This window comes from Antedon mediterranea, chromosome 7, assembly GCF_964355755.1.
Source record: "Antedon mediterranea chromosome 7, ecAntMedi1.1, whole genome shotgun sequence".
NCBI classification, from domain to species: Eukaryota; Metazoa; Echinodermata; class Crinoidea; order Comatulida; family Antedonidae; genus Antedon; species Antedon mediterranea.
In genome coordinates, this window is record NC_092676.1 from 15851042 (window position 1) to 15864326 (window position 13285).

Genomic DNA, 13285 nt, shown 5'->3' on the forward strand with positions numbered 1-13285 from the left:
ATAAGCAAAAGTTGAGTTAGCCAAAACCATTGACTCTGAAGTGTAACCTTATCACTTTCACTCTCTCTCTTCTCTCTCTTAAAAAAAATGAAATTAAAAATGAATTTGGTATAAAATTCGCGTAAATCAAACATAAATCAGTTGAAACTAAAAATACAAAACTTAAAAATAGTATGTTACATTGAACATACATCAAATCGTGCGACAACTCATCGCGTTCTAATGGTCTTCAAACATAAATCATAAAGTATATCGTTATATTACACTAACTTAACTAAAGACAGTCGACACCACAAATGGGCAACAATGGTGCTCCATACAATTGTTCTTGATAGACTTAACTCTTAATAAAAATAATCGATTTTACCTGTTGTAAAATGTTTATCAACGATTGCCTTGTTAGGTTTCCTGGATTCAGTAAGTTACACAGTTCTTGATTCAAAGTATCTTCCATAATTCTTTCGATGTAGGCCTGGCCAAAGCTTATTAGGTTATGCCAATCAAGACTATTTAAATGGTCGATTGACTCATTTTCGGAAAATCCCGCTCGAGTATTATTCTTATCAACAATCTATTACACCGTCGGATATTGTATATTTCCATTAATAAAAAGTGGTCTTTGCCAAAGCAATTAAAAATGACATTATGAACAGTAAACGGTGGGGGAAGTGGGGGTGGTGGTGGAGTGGGGTGGTGGTGGAGTGGTGGGAGTGTCAATGGGGTTACAGAGGATCCGACGACATTAGACATTTAAGAGAAGTTTTAGTTGCTTTTAGAGATGAAAATCTTTGATTATTTTAATAAATATATATTTTTTGTATTTAGAAATATTTTTCTCTCCGAAAAATATTGGTTGGAGGGGTAGGGTAGGCGGCGTTTTTTGATGGCGCCATCCACTGACTGGTTCACATCCCACATTATGCCTTAGCGTATTCCAATATCATTTTTTGAAAATATGCTTATCGTTCTCCACGCTCCCCACAATCGCGCTTCCATTTTGGCTGTTTTACTTTACATTAGGCCTATATTGATTTTGTAAGAAAGTGATGTGTTTGTTCGCATTAGTGTTCTTCTTAGATGCTGCACATTGGAGAGAAAATAACAAAAGAAAGATCTTTAAAAATCTTAATATTATAACTCTCCCAGATTATAGAGATCCTGAATCTACGCCTAATAAAAGACGACGTATCCCTGTATCCAATGCTAAACAGTTGGTTTTATTATGACTCTGTATAAAGGAGGCATAACAATTGAAATGACGTAAGAGTATATTGAATGCAGTAGGTGTATCAATAATGTGTGCGATTGAAATAAATTCATTATCCGGATTATCGATTTCTCATCGTTACTGTAATTCTAAATACATGTTAAGCGTTTCTAATTTCGTTGTGTATGCTTTTTTAAAAACTGATACCATTAATCCAGTTTTATCCATCGCCTAGGAGATTATGCCTACAATGAATAATTGGAAGATGATTGAGCGGGGCAACAGTGTGTGCTGGGATATATTGATAGCCATATTTCACCCTGATGATTGAGCGCGGCAACAGTGTGCGCTGGGATATATTGATAGCCATATTTCACCCTGATGATTGAGCGCGGCAACAGTGTGCGCTGCGAAATATTGATAGCCATATTTCACCCTGATGATTGAGCGCGGCAACAGTGTGTGCTGCGATATATTGATAGCCATATTTCACCCTGATGATTGAGCGCGGCAACAGTGTGCGCTGCGATATATTGATAGCCATATTTCACCCTGATGGTTGAGCGCGGCAACAGTGTGCGCTGCGATATATTGATAGCCATATTTCACCCTGATGATTGAGCGCGGCAACAGTGTGCGCTGGGATATATTGATAGCCATATTTCACCCTGATGATTGAGCGCGGCAACAGTGTGCGCTGCGATATATTGATAGCCATATTTCACCCTGATGATTGAGCGCGGCAACAGTGTGTGCTGCGATATATTGATAGCCATATTTCACCCTGATGATTGAGCGCGGCAACAGTGTGTGCTGCGATATATTGGTAGCCATATTTCACCCTGATGATTGAGCGCGGCAACAGTGTGTGCTGCGATATATTGATAGCCATATTTCACCCTGATGATTGAGCGCGGCAACAGTGTGTGCTGCGATATATTGATAGCCATATTTCACCCTGATGATTGAGCGCGGCAACAGTGTGTGCTGCGATATATTGATAGCCATATTTCACCCTGATGATTGAGCGCGGCAACAGTGTGTGCTGCGGTATATTGGTAGCCATATTTCACCCTGATGATTGAGCGCGGCAACAGTGTGCGCTGCGATATATTGATAGCCATATTTCACCCTGATGATTGAGCGCGGCAACAGTGTGCGCTGCGATATATTGATAGCCATATTTCACCCTGATGATTGAGCGCGGCAACAGTGTGCGCTGCGATATATTGATAGCCATATTTCACCCTGATGATTGAGCGCGGCAACAGTGTGTGCTGCGATATATTGGTAGCCATATTTCACCCTGATGATTGAGCGCGGCAACAGTGTGTGCTGCGATATATTGGTAGCCATATTTCACCCTGATGATTGAGCGCGGCAACAGTGTGTGCTGCGATATATTGGTAGCCATATTTCACCCTGATGATTGAGCGCGGCAACAGTGTGTGCTGCGATATATTGATAGCCATATTTCACCCTGATGATTGAGCGCGGCAACAGTGTGCGCTGCGATATATTGATAGCCATATTTCACCCTGATGATTGAGCGCGGCAACAGTGTGCGCTGCGATATATTGATAGCCATATTTCACCCTGATGATTGAGCGCGGCAACAGTGTGTGCTGCGATATATTGATAGCCATATTTCACCCTGGTGATTGAGCGCGGCAACAGTGTGTGCTGCGATATATTGATAGCCATATTTCACCCTGATGATTGAGCGCGGCAACAGTGTGTGCTGCGATATATTGATAGCCATATTTCACCCTCCATCAACAAACTCAAAGAACAAATGAAACCTATAAATATTACCATAGTAACAATCGATATAAACACAACAAAATAATATAGTAGTTCATAAATTGAAAGAGTAAGCCAATTATGCCTCATTTACTATATAACAGTGTAGATCGTAATATTATCCGTTGAAACCTGCGACAGTTTATTTTACGTATACAAATCAGGATCATCAGAATAAAACCTAACGTGAGTATACCCTCTGTAGTCTACCACGATCTTATTTATTCATTTATATCGCAAATAAAGCGGCTTTTTTGTTCGTTATTCAGTATTTTGTATATGAAAACGATAAAAAAATACATAATTCAGTGGGAAGGTATTTTATACGCTTGTCTGAAATTACTATTTCTGAAACATCGATGTTAGCGAAAGGGAGGTGTAAGATTATACGAGAATGGTGGCCCCCAATAAAAGGGTTCTGGTTTGGAATATGTTTATTTGTTTTTATTTTAAACCGACGAAGATCCGACTGTAAAATGCAAGCAGTTCTATGAAATTTGTATTTTACACTGCTATGTGCTAGTTGTTTTTTCAAAAAGTTAACGTCATTATAATTATTTTCTTATATAGAATATCATTGAAATGGCATCAGACGCTGCCAGTAAATACGAAGAAGAAGCACGATGCAGTATAATTCAGTGTACCTTATGTAAACAGCAATACAAAGATCCTAGAACGTTGTCGTGTCTACATACATTCTGTCTAAAATGCTTACGTTTGTATATTGAAGACTTGGACGGCTCGAAACCGAAATGCACAATATGCGGAACTGAATTCTCTGGCTCTGAAAAAGACATTGAGCATTTACAAACAGATGTACTAATTAATCGTACACTTGAATGCAAAAATGAAGAACTTTCTGATCAAGTATGCTCATTGTGTGACTCTGAAGCAACCGAGAAATGCTTCCACTGTAACCATTGTCTTTGTGACCGAGATGCAGATAACCATCGCAAAATTCCTTCAACAATGAATCACACGCTGGTGAAACTGAAAGAATACCAGCAGATGTCGGCATCAGAGCGTCTTTCTCTTCGTCCAACAAAGTGTTCGCAGTCGCATCATGGAGATTGTACTGTAGACTATTTCTGCTCAACTTGTGATACACCGGTGTGCATCAAATGCACGTTGACAGACCATGACCGTACAGAGCATAATTTACACAGCATGAACGAGGTTATCGAGACAGACAAAAAAGAACTTAGCGAAGAACAATTGTTTGTAGCCACACAATACAAGCAACTAACCAAAGCTGAAAAGAAAATCTTTGAAACAAGAGAAAAACTCACTAAAGCAAAAGAGGAAGCGATAAAAATAATAACAGAACGGTCGAATGATTTGAGAAAACACATAGACAGGCTGCAAAATGAATTAGCTGATGATATCACCGCAAAATACAACACAAAGGTGAATGTTCTTGACAAACAGCTCGATGACATGGATCGTCGCATGAATGAAATGGACATGACGACGGCATACATCGACGCATTAATGCAATGCAAGAACCCAGAGGTATTCCTAGATGCTAGTAAAAAATGGTACGAACAATTTAAAGAAAAGAAACCAGATTACTCGGAAGTTGAAGTTGAGCCAATTGAGAACTCGTACCTTAGAGTGGAACTGGACGAGAAACCAATAGACGATATTGTAAAAGCAGAACTAATCTGCACTGTATTCTGTACATCTGCAGTTGGTTGTCATTCACAACTCAATGGTTGTCCAGATGAAGCCGAGATTGGCTCTGACGTTAAGTTTAACATCGTAATTAAAGATAAAAATGATTCAAAGGTTGCACTTTGTGGAACGTCGCCAGATGTGGAAATTACGAGTCCTAATGACCATAAGACAGTTTTAAATGGTGAAACAACTTCAGGTAGTAAATTCAAATACGAATGGAGTCCAACTTCTCTTGGTAAACACACTTTATCAGTTCGACTTTTCAATAATGACGTGAAGGGTTCGCCAAAGGTAATTAGCATATACCCCAAAAATAGCAAAGGTCAACACAAAAATGATAAAGGTGGAAGTAATAGCACACAAAAGAAATCAGGATCATCTTCAAAACATGTAAAGTCAGAACAAAGAAAAGCAGGATGGAAAAAGTAAATATCGTAAAATGGTTTAAATTGGCCTACTCTTTTATACTTGGCTACTCTAGATACTTACAGAATCTGACCATTAAGACAACTAGAAAGCCACTCCGAGAGGGCATGCCTCCGCCTACTGTAAAATTCTCCTACATAAAATTTGTCTGGTAAAAAAAATATATATATATATTTGTGTGTGTCTTAATGCTGTTTGTGATTTAGGCTAATTTCATTACAAGCATGTGTATGCGAGTTTGGTGTAATGGTTATGTAACAAGCCTTTTCAATTAACAATAGCTTCAGTTGACTAACAATAGAACAGCAACGCGAAAATCAAACCAGTGAATTTGAAAAGAAATAGGATTTTTAAACTACTCGCATCAAAAAACGTTTGAAAATTACAATCACAAATTATAACTCTTGCCTCTTGTTCAAAAATGAAGTTTTTTGGACAAGTAGTTCTCGAGAAAATGCAATTTCAGTTTACTTGTTACTTTAAGACTGCTCGCCCGCTTTTGAAAAATTCTGTCCTATCTTTTAACACTAGCAGGTCTAAACAAGTATACTAAAAAGTGGTCCAGAATTGGGACTGTGGTCCCAAATGGTCCCCAAATTTAATGGAATGGTCCTTGACCACATATCTATCTGTCTATTTATTTTGGTAAAGATCTTGTAATCCTTTTTGAGTAATCCTGCTAACAAACAAACAAACAAACAAACAAAACTCCTTGGCGGAGGTAAATAATAGAGAGGAAAATTGAACAACCGGGACCTGAATAGACAAACCATTCAAAAGTGTCCTGACAAACAGCTCTCTATTGAATACATCGTTACACATCGATGCGTGGCACTTTTTAACAGGACCTGAATAGACAAACCATTCAAAAGTGTCCTGACAAACAGCTCTCTATTGAATACATCGTCTGAATAGACAAACCATTCAAAAGTGTCCTGACAAACAGCTCTCTATTGAATACATCGTCTGAATAGACAAACCATTCAAAAGTGTCCTGACAAACAGCTCTCTATTGAATACATCGTTACACATCGATGCGTGGCACTTTTTAACAGAATCAATACGGTAATATACACAGCGAAGAGTACATGTTTACAGATACAGTATGCATTTTAACCAAAATCAGCTCTACTTATATTTGAAATAAAATAAATACATGCTTGCGGTTGTTTAAAAAAAATTACAACGCACACTTCTATAGATAAAGTTGTATAATCTATAATTGTATTATTATTATATGAAGTAATTGTTGCTGCTAGAAAAAAAAGACGATGATATTGAATATCATAATTATAAATGTTATCGTTGAATTACTTCCGACGTTCTTATGTTTCTTTGTTACCCTTGTTTTTAAAATAACTAAAAAAAACCTTTTCGTTTGAATGCTCATATAAAATGTTAATTAGGTCTAAATAGTAATGTATATAATGTAACAGTATTAAAAGACATTCGTTTCTAATCTCTCTTCAATCATATTTTGTGATTTGTCGAAAAATGGCTAAAAAAATGATAAGCTTTTAAAATAATTTACATAATGTGAGTAATAAGTAAAAGCCTAAAATACAGGTATAGCAGTATTGGCACACAATAACTTAATTTTTAAAAGTTGTATTTTTGCTATTTTTTGATAGAAAATCCATGAGTTTTTCGAAAAATACCAGAATTTTAATCATTTTATTTTGTTTTTTATTTTTACCATTATGAAAAACATTTGGCAATTTTTGAGATTGTCGTTATGTTAACAAAATAAAAGAGCTGAAATATTTTCCAAATAATCCCCAATTCTTTAAGTGATGAACTGAGGAAACATTATTTGATTCTGTGCATATCATTATGTAAAAAAGATGATCGAAATTTAACAAATTTCCAAAAATTTTCCTGTACTATAATACATGGATATTTTCGGGAAAAAAAAAAGATTTTTAAAGAGATGTACTGCGGAAACATGCGCAGAACACATTATTTGATTCTGTGCATATTATTATGTAAAAAAAATGACGAAATTTGACCATTTTCCTAAAATTTCCCTGTACTATAGCACAGAGATATTTTTGAAAAATTGTCAAACAGCTTTTTAAACTGATCTTTTCAGGTAAAATGCGCACACCACTTTATTTGATTCTGCGCATATCATTATGTAAAAAAAATGATAACAATTTGACCATTTTCCTAAAATTAAGGATATTTTCGAAAAATTGTCAAACAGCTTTTTAAACTGATGTTTTGAGGTAACATGCGTAGACCACTTTATTTGATTCTGTGCATGTCGTTATAGTACCAAAATAATGTTAATAAAAGGGCTGGAATTTGACCATTTTCCGAAATTTCCAGGGATATTTTCGAAAAAATAAAACGATTTTTTAAGGTGATGTACTGAGGGAAAATCCATATCATTATGTAAAAAAGATGATTGAAATTTGAACAATTTCCTAAAATTTTCCTGTACTATAGCACAGGGATATTTTTGAAAATTTTTTAAATGATGTATTGAGGTAACATGCGCAGACCACTACGCATGTCATTATGTCAAAAAATAAAAGGGCAATATTCTAACATTGATAATCTTATCCCAACACACAAAAGTTAGATAAACTAAAAATGAGTTTGGAAACATTTTATTGGAGATAAATTATGCGGTTTACATACGCAAACAGGTATGGTATATAGGAAATGATAATGCTTACTTGTATGTACATATTATTACAATGAAACGCTTTATGTACAAGTTCATTTGAAAGAAAATAAAAATATTTGTAAATATATGCTATACACAAATACACATTCTAACCAGGAAACAAGTCCCTGTTGTAACTAGTGTGAACAAGTTGTTCCTGATTACACAATACTAAGTAAGAAAGCTAGCTATAATGACAACCATTCATAAGTAGCCAATCAGAAGTTCTATTGACATGGATGTTTATATTCTAAACTTGCATATTACTGTACATCTGAGTTGTTGACTTTTAATCATTTTTAACAACTAGTATTGACTCCAAAAATGTGGAAAACATAATTAACATTTATCTATTGACAGTATATAGATAAAAATACTATAATTTTATCATCAAATTATATGATAAAGATTGTATACTTAATATTGTACAGTTTTGTCTATAACAACACATTTTGGAAGAATTTCTTGTTTGTACAATACTACAATATTGACATTAAAAATGACATCGATAACATAACATTTGTTCAACATTTCACATTACAAAACGTATTACATGTTTCTATTCATTAAGATAATACATCATCAATAGAAAAAAAAAACAATATTAAGCTGAAATCTATAAAAAATTATTATAAAAATGAATATATAATAAAACTTACACATTTAAAGGCAAGACATATGTTTCTTAAGTTTTGATATTTACATATAGATACAACAAGGTATTACCTGTTAAAATGGTAAAATCAATACAGGAAATATAATTTATTGTGTATTCATGATTATGATATACATTTATTTGAATGATTTAAGCAGGAATACAATAACAATTATCTATAAAATAATTTCTATTCAAAAAATAATAAATGATGCAGTCGAGTTGTGTTAATTTACGATTGAAATATTTTGAATTGAATACCCTGTGTATATGATCATAATACTATCAATAATGCATAATATTTCTTCAGTGCAAACATTTTGTTCAGATACAAACAAAATGGTAAATTTAAAATTGTTATGAATAGGTATTATAAAAGCTGCAATTTTTTATGTACAAAGATTATTTGAGAAATTAATTCCAATAATAGGGCACATTATCGAAAATATATTATACATGAAAACTGAAGTGGCTCTTGACAATCTAGGACTGAGGTGTGTTCTAACTTTGTTTCAGATATTAACTTAATTTGTTGATTAAACTTACTGTATAACAAGACACAGACTACCTTTATTATCATTCAAAATAAACTTAAAGTAGTAATATTCAATTCTTTATAATCAACTTTTATAATTGTGATATAACAATTTAACATACTGTACTACAAATTAATTTATCAAAATATTTGTTATCATATCTGATTATCTTGGGATTTTTTTTGTAGTAACAGCATATTGAAATTGATTGGGTTTGGAAAACTTTCTTGCCCCAATCAGTATCACGATTTCAGACTAATATTACTTAACTACAGTAAATTACCAATTCAATAACTGTCCTCTCAATTCACCCTTAATTGTACTTGGTATGAATTTTTTTCCTCCATATTAACTATGAGTTCATATTATTTGATCTTAGATACCTGATCACTGAAACCATTGTTGTGCAACTCTTCCTTACTATATAATTAGTTTTTTCTAAGCACAATAGCACCTCATAAACAAATCTTACAACTACATCCTACCACTCATAGAAAACACATGCATACAAAATAAGTAATCTAAAAACTGAAACACGTTGTTTTACAATATTTCATTTCAGTTTATGAATGTAGATTACTTCCCATAATTGAGGTAGTTCAATATTCTAATATCTATTATTTGTTAACAATTTACACATACGATTCTTCAGTGGTAAACTCATAATTGCCAACTTCATCCATGTAGCTACCCGAGTCGGTGCTACCTTGCTGACTACGTCCCTTAAATGTCTGTCGTTCTTGTAATGCATCTTTGCTAATGCCGTTAATAGGCTTTGAATTGTGTGTCATATCTGGAAAGTATTTTGTCTGTGGACTCAGTCCAGAATCTGTAGAATAAGTAGAACTGTTTGAACTCAATCTATTTGAGTTCAACTTTGAACTCCGTTGAACCGGATAGAAATTATTTGAACTGTTATTTGAGTTCTGTACAGTGTTATTAACAACTCTATTTTTAGTTGAGTCAAATACATGATCTTGGCCATAAAACAACGTAGACACAACTTGTGCATTGTCAATCTTGCTTTTTATCTTTTGATCTGAAACAAGATCTGGTAAATCTTTGTTTGCCTCAATAGAATCACTGTAACTCCTCTGCAACGGAGCATGCTTTTCTTCATTTGTGATACGATCACTGCTGCTTCGATGCACAGGAGCGATCTGCAAATGCCTATCCCATGATACATCAGCCATTGTTAGACGCAAGTCTTCTGCGCTGATGGTTCCACTTTCACTTGATTCAGAGTCGGACTCATGATATAATATACCATCCTCGTAATGCATTGAGAATTTCTCTTGACTGTAACTTCTTGGTGGAGGAAGCCTGTACATTGGTCTCTTCAAACCAAGTTGTAACTTTGATTGCTGCTTGCCAATTTCAGCAGGTCCCTTAGACCATGAATTATCATTCTGATCTCTCTCATTTTGTTTGTTTACTTTAATCAGTAACGCATGATCACTAGACTCCATTGTCTGTTCAAAAAGTTTTTTGCGACTCATTGTCTCATGGTATGTTGGTGGATGTGATCTCTGAAGCTCTGCAATTTTACTTAAACTTGTTGATGGATTTACCAAACTGTCCTCCGTTGATCTTCGATTGTATTGTCGTACAACTGTTTCACTTTGCGATCTCAAAATAGTTGGTTGTTGAGCTTTTTTAATTTCTTCTTTGCCATTAGGTTTTTGTTGGCGCGCCGGCCTTGTGAATGCAGATTTTGTTGCATGTGATGGAAAAAATTCACCTGCTCGATCAGATGGATAAACTCTATGGACATTCCCTCGTGATTCATGTGATGGAGCACTATTATGTGACCGTCGACTATGACCGGGAGTGCAATTGTTTTTATCAGAAATATTTTTTTGACTGGAAACTGTATCGTAGGTCATTTTTCTGTCATCAATATTATACTTTCTATTTGCCATATCTGTGGCTGGCCGTATATCAACCTTTGAATGTAATTGTTCCGACGACTGCCTTGAATACCTGGGTGATGGGAATGATTCAGATAATGCGCTACTGCCCATTCTATTTTGTGCAAAGTTAAGTGACAACGCAGTGGTTTTTGATCTTTCCTCCTCATGGTATGCATATTTACCCTCATCAAATAAACTTGCTCCTTCAAGGTCCAAGTCCTCTAATGTACGAATCACATCAGATGTCAAATCCAATTCATGCTCAGCTTCTCCTAATAAATATCGTCTTGATTTGTTGTTAATTCGTGGCTGCTTTCCTTTGCTTTTAATTGGATCCGATTGTCTACGTAACTCAGCCGACAGGTTAAGAGCAACAGGATGTTTCGAGTCGTGTTCAATCTGGTGAGGATGTAGCTGCGATGCACTCATGCTGTGTTGCAATGGTGGACGCACACCACTATTACTATTATAGGAACCGCATTTTTCACGAGCATCAACTCCAGAGTCTGTTGTATCAGTTGTATCTGATTCAGGGTATAACTGTGAGTCACTTAATGTCAGTCCAGAGTCGCGACTCAGACTTGAGGGTGATAACATCGCTGAATTTTTATGTTGGTGATTTTCATCTTGAATGCAATACCTATCAAGACTGTCCAATGATGAGCCTGTAAAAACAAGTTTAACAATTGTTAGCTTTAGCAGTTGTTTAATTTTAATTCTATATTTTTATCTATTATTTACATTTAATAATAGTAAATTTCATTGAAATGAAATGTATGTAAAAATAGTTGATAATAACTGTAACCAAAAAAACCCATAAAAGCAAGCAAAAACGTATGACAATCTTTGCAATCATTTAATTGCTCTTTTCTGCATTCTGAAACATTACTCTTTACCATTACTAAGCCCTTAATGGGATTTGATTGTTTAAAAAAATCAGCCAATATCAGAATGTCTTTTTTCCTCTCCAGTACCCTTTCGTTTTACCATGTACTCTTTCCTGTTACCAATAACTGAAACATACTTAATAAAACATAGTATTGCCTTACCATTGACATCATGACCACTATGTAAACTGTCAGAATCACCACTAGAATCAAGCCTCTTTCCTTCCGTTTGCTTCCTCCATGGTTTGCCTCCAAATATCCGTAATATGTCAGCACCAAAAATGGATCTAGCCTCCTCAATTATGTACTGTACCAATTTGGGAACCATTTTACTTGCTTGAGCCTATCAAAGTAATAGTATATTATTAGGACTGAAACAATTGTATACTAGTAATAGGTGGTATTTTGGTTGGGTGACCAATAACCCCTTTTCAGCACAACATAGCCACACTGACCATTTAAAATAGCAGTTCACATACTGTGTATTGGTTGAATCTGAAAACAAAAGTATATAAAGAAAATGATGCTCATACCTGTACCATAGGGTTACTGGTAGAAGCTGGATTGAGCAGACTGGGAGCTATACAGATCGCTAAGTTGTATGCAGTCATGCTATTTTCACTTGAATTTTCATTGATGAAATGCAGAACACAGAAAAAATGGCGCAATAACTCAAAATTCTCTTTGGGTAACTGTTCTACGCACCTGCAAAATATGATTATTCAAATTTGTTAAACAAGTTCTGAGCAGCCCTCTTATCAGGATTGTATTTAAGGCTAGAGTAATCCAACATCAATAACAATAATATAACAATATATGAGATCTGATTTGGTAGAAAGCTTATGAGACCCATGTAGAGTGCACACCTAAATAATATTATACAGATATTGACTGCTTAGAGGTTAAATATAAGATTTGACATCCCCTCGGGAATGATATTAAGTTCTCGGGGAATATATATTTCCCTCAGCTGGCGCTTCAGGAAATATATATTCCCTCGAACTTAATATCATTCCCTCGGGGATGTCAAATCTTATATTAACCGATATAAAAGGCAATATCTGTTATATTATATAGCCAAGAACAAGTCTGCTGGGTTGGGTGAAGCTAGGCTAGGCCTCCTATACTAGTATTTGTATTGTATTTAAACAAGCCTGCCTAGACACCTTACCTTGCGAAGAATAATATACAGATAATTACTAATTAATGATTCCTTGGCAATAAAATATTCACTTAGGCCTAGGTCGTTTAAATTAACAGGAGAATTTCCATCAATAAGCCTATTAATAATAATATTATAATCAGGTAGGCCGAATAAACAATTCGTCTTCTTCTCGCGATCTTCGAGGAGCCGAATCACCGGATGTTCAGCGCGTACTAGTTACTAGGTTACTACCGTGAGTAATTGACCAATCACAAACTGTGTTTCATCACATTTAGGGTGGAATAATAACAAATGAGGGCGCTATGTATGCATAGCTTAAATAGTTTAGAAGATTAATTACTT

General features: G+C 34.9%; 2 protein-coding genes across 2 annotated transcripts in view; one reads left to right on the forward strand and one right to left on the reverse strand.

The window, feature by feature from the left end:
- The first annotated feature begins 3592 nt into the window (after positions 1-3592).
- On the forward strand, positions 3593-5116 carry LOC140055437 (E3 ubiquitin-protein ligase TRIM71-like). Its single transcript, XM_072100774.1, has one exon. The coding sequence runs from the start codon at positions 3593-3595 to the stop codon at positions 5114-5116; it is 1524 nt and encodes a 507-aa protein (XP_071956875.1).
- A 2602-nt stretch (positions 5117-7718) lies between these two features.
- The window catches only part of LOC140054178 (uncharacterized), a 145787-nt gene continuing 140220 nt past the window's right edge, over positions 7719-13285 (reverse strand). Inside the window, exons 18-20 of the mRNA XM_072099072.1 lie at positions 12312-12483; positions 11941-12121; positions 7719-11556 (exon numbers count right to left, since the gene is read on the reverse strand). Of these exons, the coding sequence (XP_071955173.1) occupies positions 9611-11556; positions 11941-12121; positions 12312-12483 (2299 nt within the window). The 3' untranslated portion in view covers positions 7719-9610. The remainder of the gene's footprint in view (positions 11557-11940; positions 12122-12311; positions 12484-13285) is intronic.